Source organism: Momordica charantia, assembly GCF_013281855.1.
Source record: "Momordica charantia cultivar OHB3-1 chromosome 11 unlocalized genomic scaffold, Mcharantia_2.0 BLBB01000011.1, whole genome shotgun sequence".
NCBI lineage: Eukaryota > Viridiplantae > Streptophyta > Magnoliopsida > Cucurbitales > Cucurbitaceae > Momordica > Momordica charantia.
This window is the reverse complement of record NW_028275159.1, coordinates 20615466-20632859: the sequence shown is the minus strand read 5'-3', so window position 1 is coordinate 20632859 and position 17394 is coordinate 20615466. Positions and strand designations below refer to the sequence as shown.

The window sequence follows — 17394 nt, the reverse complement described above, 5'->3', positions numbered from 1 at the left end:
GTGATGATAACCTTGTCAACCTGAAACACAATCTTAAGTCCGGCTCAGTTCAACAGACCTCCTGACACCAAATTCATATGCAGGGAAGGAACATACAACACATTACTTAATTATAAAGTTTTGCCAGATGTGAGTTTCAAGTTGAACACCTTCTCTTTCTAGCTGTGCCAGAGTTCCTCATAAAAGTACATTTGCCATTAGCGGAGTCTTGAAAGTAGTGGAAGAGGTCACAATTCAAGCAGAAATGTCTGGACACTTCTGTGTCAAGAATCTAGTCGGATTTGTTCTATACCGGATTTGCTTCCACAACCATGACAGCAATGATGTTGTCCGTCTTTACAAGGTTGGGTTGTGGTGTAGCCCTTTGATCTTTCCTATCTTTTTTCTGGGTGCACTTATAGGATTTGTGCCCGGGTTTTCCACAGACATAGCATACCAGTTTCGATTTCTTGATTCTTCCATTAGTATTTTTTGGTTGGAGACCTTTGTTCTTTTGAGCTCTATCCTTTGCAATTTGCTTCCCTTTGTTTTTGAACCTATCTTTCGAAGCACTAGAATATTCAACTAAATTAGCTTTAATTGAACTTAGGGATTGAAAAGAGAGCTTATCCTTTACCCTGTTGGCTTCCTCCGTGCGCACGAGACTGATAAGTTCTTGTAGAGTCAGGTCCTTCTTCTTATGTTTCAAGTGGTTGCGGTAATCATTCCAGGAAGAAGGAAATTTCTCGAGCAACAAGTTGGCCTGGAGAATCGCGCACATCTTCGTGCCTTCAGACAGCACACTTGCCACTAGATTCTCGTACTCATGAACCTGATCCATCATCATTTTGTCGTCCTAAATTTGAAATTGCAGCAATTTACCAACGATGTACTTTCTCCTGCCTGCATCGTCCCTACCATATCTAGATTCTAACGTGTCTCAAATGACCTTTGTAGATTTTTGGACTACAAAGAGATAAAAAAAAAAAGAGTCATTCATATGGTTGAGAAGATGCCCACTGACCATTTTGTTGTCTCTCTCGAATTTGTCAGTTTCGACGGTAGTGGCAGTAGACGTCTTGGGATCAGCAGCGACAGCTGAAATGGTGGCAGCGACAACGGTAGGCGGATCAGTGACGGCTGCAGTGATGGAAACGACAGTGGCGGCAACGATAGTGGTAGTGGCTGTAGCGGTGGCAGTGGCAGCGGGCTGAGCAGCAGTGAGATGTAGTCGATCACCAATTGCTCTAAGAAAATCAGTAACTTTTGTGACCATCGGCGGTAGTTGGATCCGTCGAGTGGTTCCAATTTTGACAAGTCTGACAAAACCTTCCCAGATCGGATAGCAGCCATGGGTAGATGAGTTTTGCTTTTCAATTATTGGAAATAAAAGGACAAAATTGGAACCAGGAGCTAAAATTTTTGTGTCGTGGGTGGAACCACTACCTTGAAAGCAAAATCGGTATGACCTCAGTGCTAAATCGTTTTACTGCCGGTATGCTCCCCAAGGTTAACACAACCTTCAACTCAGACATGCACTCGTCGGAATGAGAGTTGAATCAATCTCGTGCTTAGTTTAAGGTAGCGGAGAGAAGTGAAAATTGAAGAATAGTGTAAGGGAGAGTGGAGGTGGAGAACTTGAATGAATGGGATGATCGAAAATGGTAAGGAATGACCCTTATTTATACTGATGCAGCGGCCCAAAAATAGAACTTCAACGACCAATTTTTCATCCATCCACGTATCCTTAAAATTCTCCAATTCATTTGTCATTCCCAACAGTTGACCTAGGGGTCGAGATGGGCAAACTAACCGTTGGGCCGAACCTTATGGGTCGACCATCATGGGCCCATAAATTCGAGCCAACCAGCACATGGGGCTGAGCCCATGGTCATGGCCCGTGGGCCAAGTCCTAAAGGTCGTTCCCCATGGTCCCATGTTTGTGAGACAAAGCCCTGCACTAGCTTGCTCTTTCGATCATCTTGAAGAGTAGTTGATACATCCAACTCTTGTCACTTCAATTTTGAGAATTCAAAACAAAAAGATATCTAGAAGATCTTAAGTTTTCGTCCTCTATAAATAAAGAGAAAAGTCTCATAATTGGAGTACAATATTACCTTAATTACTAGACAAATATAATTTGTGAGACAAAGCCCTAGAAGTAGTCGTACTATTGACCTCGAATTTGATTGATAAGAAATATTTTTAGATTAGAAAATTAGATATTTTAGATACAAGTGGTTACATAAGCTACAACGACTTTACCTTAAAAAAGAGTTTTTCTATTTCTTTTTAAAATATATAATTATAATTAATTATTCTTTTGATTTATGGGGTGAATATTACATATTTTAAATTTAAATTTAAATAATTCACACGCACACATATATAACAGTTCAATAGTTAATTGTAAATTGTAAATGTAGTAATTATTTTTCTAATTTGAAAATATTGTAAAAAAATTGGACACTCGGTCCTAATGAAAAAATAGAAAAGTTGATTGTACCGCTCATATGGATATAATTAAAATGAAGTATATTAATGATACATTTAGTGTGAATGATATCCTTGATATTAGATATAATTAGTTATATTGTCCGATTTACGAAACAAACTACAAAAAAGTCTAGTATACCAGCCTAGATCAACTTAAGCCCTTGGGCTTAGAAATGATCTAAAAGCTGAGCCCTCAAACACAAGCCATAGAAATTGTGTGTGCGGGCCAGAGTCTCAAGTATGTGGATGCTAACTTAGGGGTCGAACAGGGCAAACTAGCCATTGGATTGAATCTTATGGGTTGACCATCATGGGTCCACAAACTCGAGCCAACGAACACATAGGGCTGAGCCTTGACCGAACAACCAGGCCCAAAGGTCGTTTCCCATAGTCCCATATTTGTGATACAAAGCCCTACGCTAGTCTACTCTCTTGATCATTTTAAAGACCAATCGAGACATCCAACTCCATCGCTTGAATTTTGAGAATTCAAAAGAAAAAATATATTTAGAACATCTTAGGTTTTCTCCCTCTATAAATAAAGATAAAAGTCTCATAATCGAGGTACAAAACTTTAGTTACTCTTCATACAAATCTTGTTTATGAGACAAAGCCTTAGAAGTATTCATATCGTTAACCTCGAATTAGATTGATATGAATATAATAAATTAGAAAATTAGATATTCTAGATACAAGTGGTATCTACACACAAGCTCCAACGTGACTTACTTTAAAAATTAGTTTTTCTATTCCTTTTTAAAAAATACACTTGGAATTAATTAATCCTTTGACTTATGAGATTAATATTAAATATTTAAATTATATATATATATATATATCCATACTTTTTAGTTCCTGAAAATGGAAAGTCAAATAATTTTAAATTATAATAAGTGGTAAAATTATGCCATATTTGCATCACATATAAATATAATGATCTGCAAATATAAATATTTTAATTTTTTGTTTACTTTTATCAGTGATATAATATTTTAAATCTATTATTATAATATAAACTCATCAGGTATAAAAATAATTTATAAATACAAATTTTATTTTATAAGTGTTTATTTGATTACTAAATTTTAAAAAGTTACAGTTTAATAATCCCTGAACTTATTCGATTGCTAGTCAACTAACATGACGTTGCCGTCAAATTTTAAATGGCGTGTCAATATTAAATAATTTTATATTATTTTTATCATGTGTAATTTTTTTCTTTTTATCTTTTTTTCTCTACCCCGCCCCCCTTCATCTTCTCTAATATCCACAATTCCGGCCCCTAATAATGGAAATTGGAATACAGGGAAATTATCATTGTAGTTGTAATCAAGAAACACACCAGTTTCGGGCGAATCTGCGGCGGAGGAGGGGCGTTGGCGTTGGTCTTTTGGGCCTTCCTCTCCCTCCCTCAAATTTGAGTACAGAACTAAAATCTTCTTGAAACCCATCACAGCCCCACCGCCGCTGTCGGTAACCGCCCTTGTCTTGCCGGTTTTTTGCCCTCTTGTGTCGATGCCTTCTTCCTCTGATTGAACTTTCCGACGCTTCCCTGTGCCTGCGGTGTATGCTTTTGAGGGCCGGTGAATAAAATGCCGGATTTGCCCATTTTTCCTCATTCCTGCACTTTTCAACTTGAACTAGGTTACATTACTCAATATTTAAAATATCGAGTGAAAGACAAAGAGGGGCCATAAAAAAAATTACAAATATCATAAACATAATATAAGATTATTTAAATTTTTTTTTATCATATTAAATAATTATATATTATATTTATTTAGAATCATTTTTTAAACCTGAAACCAAATTGTCACTTTTTGAAATTTAGGGACTACCTATACTTAGATTTATGAACTAAAAATGTATTTTATCTTTAATTTTTTTTTACTTTTATCACTAATATAATATTTTTAAGCCTATTATTATAGACTCCTATCACTAATATACCACTTTTTCTTCCACCGTTAATTTTAACAAAGGTAAATCAATGATTGATGAGTGAGATTGAAACATGTTGGTGAGCTTTTAAACACTTAGAATTATTTATTTATTTAAATTAGATTTAATTTATTTTTTTCAAATACAAACATGTGGAGGTGGAACTCAGAACCTCTTTATTAGTTGAAATATATATCCATTATTGTTGAGCCGACAAAATTTGGTTGTTATTTTAAACTAAATTGCCATTGCCCCGTATTTTATTTTTAAAATTCGAGTATAATTTTGGTTTGTTTTTTTTTTTCCCTCAAATTACCACATTGATTATCGCCTCATCCTTATCCAATAATTTCCTTTTTTCCAACCTCGTGAGTTGAAAGTTCTCTAAAAATGGACCACTCACCACACCAATAATACAAATGTGAAATTTCAAACTTGGTGTAGAAACAGTTGTGAAGAAAAACCAGTAAACAATGGCAATGACTTCCTTTTCGTGAGTTCTTTTTCCCCAATATTTCCGTTTACTTTCGATTTTCTCTGCAACCATGGAGGTTCCCTCAACAGCTCCTCCTAATCGTCCTCGAATGACTTATGATGTTTTCATAAGTTTCAGAGGAGAAGACACTCGCAACAATTTCGTCGGATTTTTGTACGAGGCCTTGTGTCAATTGGGAATAATGACTTTTATGGACGATAAGAAGCTCTTAATCGGGGACGATCTTAGTGAAAAGCTTGTGAAAGCAATTGAAGAATCCAGGTCTTCAATCGTGGTTCTATCGAAAGATTATGCTTCTTCCAAGTGGTGCTTGAAAGAGTTAGCCAAGATAATGGATTGTATGTCTGATACGACACATCGAGTTCTTCCTGTGTTTTACCATGTGGATCCTTCCCATGTTCGACATCAGTCTGGAAATTTCAGAAAAAGCTTTGATGAACATGAAGAGAAGGCTCAAAAGTTCACAGGCCAGCAAAAAGAGGAATACTGGAAGGAGGTTCGAAATTGGAAGGATCCATGACAAGAATTGGCAACCTCGCGGGAGAAGTTGTTACGAGACACAGGTAAAGTAAATCTCATGTAGTTGTCTTAAAATTAGAGATCATAAATATTGAACTTGTGGATGAATTCAGTTTTATCAATTGTGTAATGAATCCTCTATACAACAACTTGACCTTATAAAATAAGTATTAAATTACAAATTTAGTCTCTAACTTTCATAATTGTGTCCTAGCTTTCAATTTTGTGTCAAATAGATCATTTTTTTTTTGAACTCAAACAAATTTTCACTGATATATGAAAAAAAAGAGCAAATTGCTCCAGGATACAAATTCCAAGCGGGAGCAAAAAATAAAAGGAAAAAGAACCACGAGAAACTAAAAAGATATAAAAGTAAACATGAAAAAGGAAATCCCCATCTGACAAAATGGACAAAAAGAAAACCGCCTTTCTTACAAATAAACTCAATCTTTAAAGATGTTATCATCATATTTAAGTTCAGAGAGCACAGAATCATTTTTCCTCTCTTCATTGTACTATTTAAAGGTTATCTGGTTGTAATGTGTCAAATGAAACTTGTCATACTAGATAAATGCAAAGAAAATAAATAGTTAAATTACAAATTTAACCCGTCAACTTGAAAGTTCAGGGACCTACTTAACACAATTCTAAAAGATTAGGGACTATATTGATAATTTAACCTATAAAATGTCATGTTTTTTCTTCAATCTCCATATATTGACAATCAACTTCAATGTAATCTACCTTTTGGTATGCAGCTCTCAAGTAGATATCATCAATAAAATCACCGAGCAGATATTTGAAAGATGGCGTCCTAAGATAGTAACTTCAGACAAGAATTTAGTTGGAATGACGTGTTCGTTACAAAAAAATGAATATGCAACTTGGATTAGGATTGGATGATGTACGCTTTATAGGGATAGTTGGGATGGGTGGCATCGGTAAAACAAAAATTGCTGAAGTCGTTTATGATTGCATCAAATCTAAATTTGAGTGCAATTGTTTTCTTCGAGTTTTTGGCGGTAGTTCTAGACAAATTAATTTAGTGTCACTTCAAGAACAATTACTATCTAGACTTTTCTTAAAAGAAAACGTAAGAATATGGGATGAGGATTATGGAGCGGAAATGATAGAGAAACAACTATGTAGTAGAAAGGTTCTTCTTGTTCTTGATGGGGTTGAAGAAAAAGAGCAACTAGAAATGCTAGCTAGAAGTCCCGATTGGTTTGGTCCAGGGAGTAGAATTATAATTACAACTAGAAACAAAGAAGTACTCCATCAACCCTATGAAATTCTAGAACACAAGGTGAAGTTATTGGATAATGACAATGCCCTCCAACTCTTCTGCAATCATGCCTTTGGAATCGCCCACATTGATAACAATTTCATGAATCTCAGTAAGGAGATGGTAGAAAGGCTTGGAGACTTCCATTAGCTTTGAAAGTAATTGGATCTTATTTGAACAAAAAGAATGGGGTAGTATGGAAGGAAACATTGAATAGGCTCATTAAAGTTAAGGAAGAACGTTTGTTTGAAGTATTAAAGATAAGTTATGATGGGTTAGGAGTAGAAAGTCAGAAAGTTTTTCTTGATTTGGCATGTTTCTTCAATGGAAGAAGATTAGATAAAGTGATTGAAATACTTGAGAGTTTTGGTTATAATCCTCACAGTGAATTACACTTGTTCATAGAAAAATGTCTAATTGAAGATTCACATTCGAAGATACTGATGCATGACTTGATAGTCGCTTTGGGTCAAGAAATTGTGCGGAAGGAGTCCCTAACCCAATTGGGTAAACAAAGCAGGATTTGGCTTCAAGAAGATGTTGTTCGTGCGTTTACTATAAAACATGTAATTAACATCATCATGTATTTATACCCTTTCTTTCTTCTTTATTATAATATCTCTAAAAAATTTTCTACGTGCATTTCAAATGCCAGGGATTAAGATACACTGAAGGCATAGTCTTGAACTTGGAGAAGATGCAAAAAGACTAAATATTGGAGGCCAAGTTATTTGCAGATATGACATGTTTAAGAATATTGGAAATTAGCAACGTACAACTTTCTGGAAATATCAAATCTCTCTCAAACTTATTGGGACTTCTCAATTGGCCTGGCTATCCATCAAAGTGTTTGCCATCAAATTTTCAATCAGGGTATCTACATGAATTACACTTACGTCATAGTGGTATTCTACGAATTTGGGATGGAAAAAAGGTTGAATTTTGTATATTCTCTATTAACTCTACCTTTAATAATGTGAAGTATTAATATGTTTATGTTTGACTAATAGATGGAACATTGTTTTGCACTAGGAGTTTGAGAACTTGAAGGTGATCGATGTTAGCAATTCGGAGTATTTACTTGAGACCCCTGATTTTTCAGAAGTTCCAAAACTTGAAAGATTGGTTCTACGCAATTGTAGTAGATTGTATCACATTCACCATTCCATCAATAGCCTCCATCATCTCATTCTTTTGGATCTAACTAACTGCTCAAGTTTTAAAAGCTTTTCGACAAATTTGGGATGCAAAAATCTCGAACATCTAGTTCTTTCCAAATCAGGTGTTACAAGCTCTCCAGAATTTGAAGGCAATATGGAACACTTGCGTAAACTTCATCTAGATGAGACTCCTATAAAACAACTTCACTCATCAATCGAACATCTAGTTGGCCTGATTCTTTTGGACCTAAGGAATTGTATTATGCTTTCTAGTCTTCCCGATGAAATTGGTAACTTGAATTCTCTTGAAGCTCTATTTTTGGGTGGTTGTGTAAACCTTGATCAAATTCCGCCCAGCTTGGGAAATGCACAATGTTTGCAGTTCCTTGACATTGGTAAAACTTCAATTTGTCGTGTACCGCCTACTATTCATTGTTTGAAGAATCTTGAAGGATTAAATTGTGATGGGCTATCATGCAGCATCTGGCGTTCATTGCTCCCTCCAGACAATATTCTAGGATCAGATTTGGGAATTCCTAGTTTGAAGTTTGGTCTGGAGTCACTTGAATTTCTAAGTCTAAAAGACTGCAATCTAGTGAATGAGGATATTCCCGAAGATCTTCACTACTTTTCCTCATTGAAAACTCTAGACCTCAGTGGTAATAATTTTGTATGGCTCCCTGAAAGTATCAACCACCTTAAGAATCTAAGAGAATTGAAGTTGCACGATTGCTTTAAGTTGCAACAATTACCACAGCTTCCAACACATCTAGAACCCATAATCTCTTATACTGAATCTGGAGCCATCAGAAATTTGCCTATACCGTATCACCATGACAAGCATTTTATCCTCGAGTTCATCCCTAAAACCAACTTAAAGTTGGATCTAAAGGCTTTCGAGGTAGCTTTCTATCCATCATTCTATAGTATTGAATATTAACATTCACGTGTCAATGATAAATATATCTTTTGGATTAAAGAATCACATTTAATTGATCTTAAATTTTGCAGGAGTCTATTTCGGAAGGAGCTTTGTTTTATTCTACTGATGACAAGGCTGAAGTCTTGGAATGCTTCGACGAAACAAGAGAAGGGAATGTGATAGAAATTGATCAGTATCAAATTAAAAATGATGCAAACAGTATTTATGGAGTTGTTCTTGCAGCTTGTATTCAATGCTCTCAAAACACACCCCATGAAGTTATTACATTTTATCGCAAATTCTTGGTTGAGTTGGAAATGGAAGGAAATCCTAAAACTCTTAGTTTACCATTGACCTCCAAGTTGACATCTAAAACAAGATTTTGGATGTCATTTATACCATCGCACATGCTTCCAGAATGTAGAGTGTGTTTCAAGATTGTGGTTAAGGGTTCTTTGCCGTCTGTTGTCAATGTACAAAAGTGTGGTGCCTTTGTCCTCTCCCACCAAAATGCTTCACGGTTTTTGGCATACATGTTCAATAAGGTGTATCACACTCGGAAGCAGAATAAATTCAGCACAACTATTAGAGAATGTAATCATGGGAGCAAGTGTAGTTGCGACGAGCCCGAGACCATATACCAATATTGTTCAACTCAATATGTTGAGAATGAAAGTGACTCACTTTCGTTATTAAAGAGGAGCCTCAAATCAATCCTTCAAAGAACTTACGAGGTTTGTCTTCTCAGAAAATATATTGTCTTTCTTGTTTGATTTGTGATTATAGACTCATGACATTATATGTATTTTGTAGGAAGAAAAAGATCATTCTTTATATTACTTTTTCCCACAAGGCCCAGCTGTAAGTTGGTTTAGAATCCAGCAACCCAAGGACAGGGTGGCAGTGAAGCTTCCTCTAGATTTGTTTAGAGAGAAGAAGTGGATGGGGTTGGCTGTGTTTGCTATTTTTTCCATACCTGGAAATTCCGAATTTGTTCATCACCATACCTTCAACTTTCAAATAACCTCAAATGAGAATGACAGACATTTGATGAGTGGAGGTTCATATTTATCCGATTCTTTTTTAATCCCTCTATCGTTGTTACAAACTTCACCTCAAATTCTCTTTGTGACTTTCGCACCACGACATGTGTTTCCTTATGTTCAAACTGGACTGGATCATTTTTATGTCAGTTTCATAAGTATTCCTACAAGATTGCGAGTTGAGTCATGTGGGGCTCGTCTAGTTTACCAACACAATGTGGAGGGGCTTATCAACACAATCATGGATTGTGTAATAAAGAGTGGACAAGAATGCTATCAGAACTACAATCAGACAATTTTGAGGAACTTTTTAACAACATATCATCGGCCTATTCGGATTCGAGTCCCTGCAAACCCATCAACAACTTCAACTTCTACTTCTACTAATCTAAGTGGCGAACATAAGAGTTCTCCCCAGGTTCTCTCCCTCTCTTTCCCTCTACGAAAGAATTTGATTACTTTTATACTTGATTGCATTGCATATTGTTCTTACAGGAACACCGGTACAAAAGTAAGCTCAGTTTCATTACTGATGGAAAAGAAATCCCAGATTTTTTCACCAGTCAAAGCACGGGAAACAAAGGAAGAGTAAGGACACCGGAGAGATTGTATTTTGCTAAATGCGAAGTAGGAGTTCTTGTGTGCGCTGTGGTGGTCTAAACAAACCGATAGCAAAACTCGAGGGCGTCAAAGTGTTGGATCTTAAATGTGAATTTGGAGTTGATTCTCATGAAATTGAACCAGAGCATCACATGTTTGTTTCTACAGAAAAGCTTTTGAGTAGATATGCGTCGTCATTCATTTGGGTCTCCTACATACCACTTACAGAATTTAATGTCCCTTGGATGTGCTGCAATTACTTGAAGTGTACGGTTAGCACCAACCAGGAGGAACTATTCCATGTGCAACAATGTGGTCTGCATATGCTATATGCATCTGAAAGAAAAATGGTTGATAATCTACTTCATATATGACCAGAAGCTAAGAAATTAGGTACTGCTATTTTCTCTACTTTAAAAAACTAGTTATAAAATATCAAATAAAAGAAAATTTAGAATTCACTATCTCTTTTTCTCTGGACAACTTACTTCTAAGCAGTGTGCATTTTTATACATTTTCGTGGTTTCACTCTCTCTCTCCCTGTCCTTCCTTCTACCTTTAGAGTCTTGTAAGATCATTTCTCTTTTTCTTTTTCCTTTTTTTTTTTTTGGTTTGTAATTACTCTCCTTAGTGATAGTGTGGCTAATTGTATGGCTTTCTTGTAACTGACTTTGGGTTGGCTTTTCTCTACCTCCTTTTGTATTTTACAATAATCCATGGAATATTTCATTACATATAAAAAATAAATGAATAAGTAATAATAATAATGACTGCACCAGAGAATTAAAGAGTAATTCTATGAAGAGATGAGAACACACAAACTGGGAATTGAAGTATGACATTCATGGCCGCTTCTAGAAGCCCCCTCATCATAATAATATCTCTGCAATTTATCTTTCAAAGTTTATAGGGTGATATTGATTGCCAACTTGAGCATAATTCAACTGGATAAGGCATATATTCAGATCAAAACGTGATGTAGTGAGTTAGCTGATTGCCTTAGTTTGTGGTTGTTGGTTAACGACCCTTTTGTTTAGTTTTAAAAACTCTATTAGCTCTCTGGAAATAGTTTTCTGTTGTTAGGTGCAATAAAGCCTATAAATAGGTCTCTGTAATCTCCTTGAAGGCTAATGCAATATTTCTAAATTCTCTCTCGATTTGAGTTTTCATCAAAAAGTTTTGGATTCGAATTCCCACCTTAGTGGTAGCTCAGAGCTTATGTGATTATTTTGAAGTAAATGGATCCAATTATCACTTATTTGTAATATCATAAGTAGCAAAAACTGAAATTGGTGATTTCTGGTGGTGTTATGTTGTTTTTTACTATAACTTCTACTACAACTTTTCTTATTTTGCTGGTACGAGTTTCTACAAATTAAGTGTGATGATTCTAGTTTACCCTATATGAAAGATTTCGGATCAATTTAGCATGAAAAAACACGCTCAATTCCTTTATTCATCAATGTGAAAAAAAAACCAGCTTAATATAGTTGCACGAAAACAGTAGCTGTGATGAATTTAAGTGGACTAAATCGAGAAGGTTAACAAAGTTCAGTGGTTACAAGGTTTTTAAGAGAAGAGAAATGGAGATTACACAATCGAGTTATAGTGGTTGGACCATTTTGGTCTATATTCTTTACTGAATAATAGGAAGAAGATACAGAGAGATATTACATGCAAGGGAGTCTGCTGTTTCCAGTTCTATTCCAAAAGAATCTGAGTCTACATCCTTTCCTTTATTGTAGTTTAGACTACCTGTACTCTGCCATGGCATCTCGAATCCATCGAATTTCATGTCTCGACTGATTATACACCTTGATTCTCCTAGTAGCCATAACTTGTAGCCTTTGATCGCTTTTGGGTAACCCAGAAAAATACACTTATGTCCTTTAGATGCTTAAGAGTGAGTGGTTTTCCAATTCATAATTCTTGAGGAGTTTTCAAATTTAATGCTAACATGCAATTTGTTTGGGGAAGGGAATACCCTGGACACGTGGAGGACCCCTATTGGTGCTCCAAGATTGCTCATGAGTCATGCCCAGCTCGGATAGTCGAGATGGCCGCCACTAACGTCGACAAATGCTAAGTAAGTATGAGGGCCGAGGTGAACCTGGCCCAGGTCTGACCTACCGGGGAGCTCGGTAGGGGCTGATGTGAGCAACTGTCGGCGGCGTGATTATCGGGCGTAACCGTCGGTCCCGAGATTACCGGGTGTAACCGACGGTCCCGAGATTACCGAATGTAACCGTCGCGAGATTAGCGGGACTACCACCCATAAGTAGAGGACCTCACTCCCCGATCAGGTACGACGATTTCTGGCCTCGAACTAAACTTGGAATCCGACCTATACTGACTTGATCGTCGGAGTGCTCACCTTTTTGTGCAGGTCCGCCCAAGTGTTCAGGTCGGTCCGGAGGCCGAGTTCGAGCTACAATCTGGAACACACTGTTGTGCATATCCTTGCATAAACACAATTTGTACTAACGTTCCTCTCTCCAAAAATATTTAGGCAATTTTGCATTGGCTAACATGCAACGAGCTCTTTACAAAAATTGTTCTGTTATACCTCAACCAGTCTGTTCTGCTGTGGAGTATAAGGTATTGCAAGGTGTCTCTGAATTCCTCCCTTTTTACTCATGGATATAATGTTCTCATTTAAGAACTCAAGCCCATTATCTATTCGGATCACCTTATTTTATGTTGGTCTGATTTCTACAAGAATTTTCAATTGTTGGACGCCATCAAATACTTCTGCTTTTGCTTTTAATGTGAAAACCCAAAGTTTCTGTGGAAAATTAAGCTAAATTGGTTCAACTTAGAGTTAGGATTCTTTGTTACTTGTAAACTACTTGCTTAGTCTTAACTAACTACTTGATTAGTCTTAACTTATATAGTTAAGAGACTTTTGTATAAATGTAAGCATTTCGCACCATTTAAGGAATAAGAAAAGCCTTTCTCCTATACAAAGCTTCATGTCAACAGAGTTTTGATTTCCTCTAACCTCGTCATCAGAACCCTAGCATTGTCGCCAGACTAGCTTTCTTCCCAAGACTAATCGTTGTCACTCACTTTTTCATGGTAAAACCCTAGGTTTCGTGCATCCTTCCTAAAAATACCCTAGTCGATGCACATCAACCCATCTCGACTGTCGATTGCGTCACCGTCTCTGTCACCGTCGCTATTTTTTTCTAGACAGTGTGACCTAATTGGTTTTTTTTCCTCTTACTTATTATACAATGTCACTTACGAAAGATTTGTTGGACATACTATAACAACTATTGAACAAAACAAATCCACCAATAGTAACTGGTTCTGGGAATGTGCCCCACCAAGGTAACCAAAATCCCCTAGCTCTCCATACTCAAAATCTTCCATTGGAATGGATAGTGGACTATGGAGCATCATTTATATGACTGGTGATGGATCCTTGTTCTCATCATTTTCTTTTTATACGGGTAATTTTTTTGTTCATATTACTTATGGTACACTTGCCAAAGTAACTAGGATTGGAAGTGTGAAACTAAATTCTTTACCAACTCTTGTATTTTTCAAGATGTGGGATCGGAGAAGATGATTGACAATGCTAAATTATGTGCAAGGTTGTATCTTCTTCAAGCAACGAGTCTTCTACCAATGATGGAGAGCAGTAAACTTGCAATTCCGTCTCATCATGAGTCTACAGTTTGATCTCATCGCGAGCCTGCTTATACTTCTGATCCTTCTTTATTTCTCAACAAAAAGAGTCAGTTTTTTCAGTGTGAAATTTGTCAACCCTCCAAACACACACGAACTCATTTTTCACCTCATGCTTATTCTCCATCTCAACCTTTCTCTCTCATTCATGGAGACATTTGGGGACCTTCAAGAGTAAACAATATCAATGGAGCACGTTGGTTTCTTCTCTTCGTTAATGATCACACTTGGTCTAGTTGGTCATTTCTTATAAAAGATAAATCTGAAACTAGCACCTATTTACAGTCTTCCATAAAATGATCCAAAATCAATTCAAGTAAATATTAAAGTACTTAAAACTAACTGACAATTCTCGTGACTTTTTCAAATCTACTTTTGGACCTACCTTCAATCTTATGGTATTGTTCAATGACACACTCCCAACAAAATGGTATAGTTAAACGTAAAAATTGTATCTTCTCGATGTATCCCAATCCCTAATTCTCACATCACATGTTCCAAAAACCTTTTGGAGTGAAGCTGTTATAACTGCTACCTATCTCATAAACCGACTAGCCTCTCACATTCTCAAATTCAACATACTTTTACAAAGTTTACTCACACTCTATCCTACATCCTATCCCGTGTCTCCACTACCACTAAAACTATTTCGATGTACTTCATTTGTTCATATATATCCTCAACAACGTGGTAAATTCGATGCATGATCGATCTATGACATGTATCTTTCTTGGAAACTCACAAAACAAGAAAGGATACAAATGTTATCATCCTCTCCAACTCATAAATTCTTTCCTATCATGGATGTCCCCTTCTTTGAATATCAACCATATTTTCCCCATTCTACAAATTAACAATCAAATTAATGGACTTAAATAATGCTCGTAAGGTCTATGCAGAAAAGAAGTTTTCATTGTAATAGTAACCAGGTAATTTTTCAGAACAAGACAAGTTGTATACAATTCTAAGAGGGAAAACATGAACAAATCAAGCTTGAAAACTTATAAAAGAACAGCAGTGATCTACAAGGAGAAATGTTGATTGTTATTCACAGTTAGGCCCCAGATCTGTTTGTGTTCTTATTCTTCTTTTCTCATCAGTTAGTTTTTACAGATTTCCAGCAGTTTAGTATATCACAGCTTCAGATCTGTTTATAAAAGAAGAACAGAGCTTATTTTAATTTCTACTTCCATGAAAAACAGACATTGAGCACTCTAATATGATATATCCATGCTTTCGTGTTGAATAGTTAAAACTAATCTCAAATTATTTTCCATGTAGTAAAGTAACTGAGGTACACACAAATAAAATTGAGGATTATCACCTTTAATATAATGATCATTACTTCATCACTTTGTTTCAACCATTATGCGTTTATGCCTCAAATTCAGTCTCTATGTTGAAGTTTTCTGGTTTTCTACCAACTTCCAAGCATTTTGGTATGGTTTCAAATTCAGCAGAAGTTAAAGATTTACGAGTATTGGTCAAAGTGGGTGGTTTCAATGGAAATTTCCATATTTTCTACACAGCCACCCTAAGCTAAGCACGGATGACACGACATAGACACGGTGATACGTTATTTTCTAAAAATATAGGACACGCATATGGCAATGACACGTTTACTAAAATATATAGTTTTTAGGTATATATATTTTTATATTGCAAGAAAATTTAGAGTCAATAAGCTTATGCAATTTTATGTTTTAAAAAAATGAGTTTCATGTATTTTACTTTCGAAATTTATTATTTTGCCTTATATTACTTTTTTTTTTTTAATCTGGGAGTCGGAGTTTAGCTCCTTTATACTAGGGGCACCTGGCCCGGACTCAGGAGACCTCCAGTGTTTTTGGTATTAAGTTCATCAAAAAGTTCAAACTTGAGACACGGACACTGTTATCCAAATTGAAGAGTGTGCTTCTCCACCAACTCTGTTTCCTTTTAAGTGCCAAAAATTGTCAGCTATCATTCTTTAATCGTTTGTTTTCTCTTCTGGAGGGACGGTTGGCATTAAAAGAGGATCAGGCCATTTTTTTTTGTTTTCAGCAAACTAAAGGGATTATGGAGCATATGAATTATGATAGTAAGTAACACAAAGCAACTGCAGATAATGTAGTATCTTTTGTATTGAATTAGCATTTCTAACATTAAAATTCCTAAAGTCAGATGGTGGACAAAAAAAAAAAACAGAGAAACAGTACATTTATTTATTTATTTATTTAACAATAAACAAACTCTCATTGAATTAATAAAAAGGAGAAACCATACATTTCATTTGCTTGTAACTAAACTTATGTGGCAAAGTATTTTGTGAATTGATTAAAATTTAGAGGAAAAAGGTTATTAAGAGAAGAAAGTCTGTCATGCCTCTTTATAATTACTAAAAAATTGGTAGGAATTTTGGGTTTTCTTTTTCCCCTCTAAATTTTCATCAATTCACTTAAAACTATACTATATAAAGCTTGTCATCTGCCAATTATAATATTTACCAATGTTAACACATAAAAGATTAAATTAAAAAATGTCCCAACATTAGAGACTAAAACATATATTTAGTCAAAACCAATCACAAAATTGCTGATCGATCACAGGATAAAAAACTTCCATTGAGAAACTCAATAATATTCCTTTTTTTCCTTTTCAACTGGATGAAATAAATAGTAACTATTAGAAAATGAAGCAAAATATAAATACCAAGTTGAAGTAAACAGATAAAGAACTTTCTCTCCCATTCCAGAAGTTTCTCCTCCAACTGGTTAACAGCATACAGTAAATATCCTGAGATCCCATCAAATAAACCTCATTTAATGTAACATGACAATTATACATAACAATCGCATCCGTAAATAACATTCCATCACAAATTCATGAAGTGCTCATAATATTCAAAAGATTTTAATCTTTGGACCGGTGGGAGTGAATTTACTTTTCAAAACATCATACATGCTTTCTAAACTAGCCCTAAGATAAGACATTCGAGAAGTAGAGACGGTAAACTTAATAGCGATCCAAAATTAATTAGAAGATGATAGAATTAGTTAGAAACTGATGCTGATGGCTTAAGAGTGCTTATTGTCGAAAAAAAAGAGAGATTCAAGTTCAAGTTCAAATTCAAAATTAAAAAATAGTTACATTTCTCCCCTTTTTTTTCTTTCCATTTTGATTAGAAAATATCTTAATATATATTTTGATTATTTTAAAACTAAATCTTAAAACAAATAGTTTTAGATATTATTAATTTAAATTAATAAAAGATTCTTAAG

General features: G+C 35.4%; 1 protein-coding gene and 1 long non-coding RNA gene across 2 annotated transcripts; both read left to right on the top strand.

Moving 5' to 3' along the window:
- Nucleotides 1-4833: 4833 nt before the first annotated feature.
- On the top strand, nucleotides 4834-10974 carry LOC111012057 (TMV resistance protein N-like). The gene is given in 10 exon segments (XM_088120173.1): nucleotides 4834-5421; nucleotides 5424-5475; nucleotides 6190-6289; nucleotides 6291-6840; nucleotides 6843-7282; nucleotides 7372-7650; nucleotides 7749-8777; nucleotides 8888-9532; nucleotides 9612-10430; nucleotides 10465-10974. Coding segments are annotated over 10 exon segments (4725 nt in total). The 5' UTR covers nucleotides 4834-4961; the 3' UTR covers nucleotides 10816-10974.
- A 1444-nt stretch (nucleotides 10975-12418) lies between these two features.
- On the top strand, nucleotides 12419-13169 carry LOC148208293 (uncharacterized). Its single transcript, XR_015788834.1, has 2 exons — nucleotides 12419-12744; nucleotides 12828-13169. It is a non-coding gene; the product is annotated as an uncharacterized LOC148208293 (long non-coding RNA).
- Nucleotides 13170-17394: the final 4225 nt, after the last annotated feature.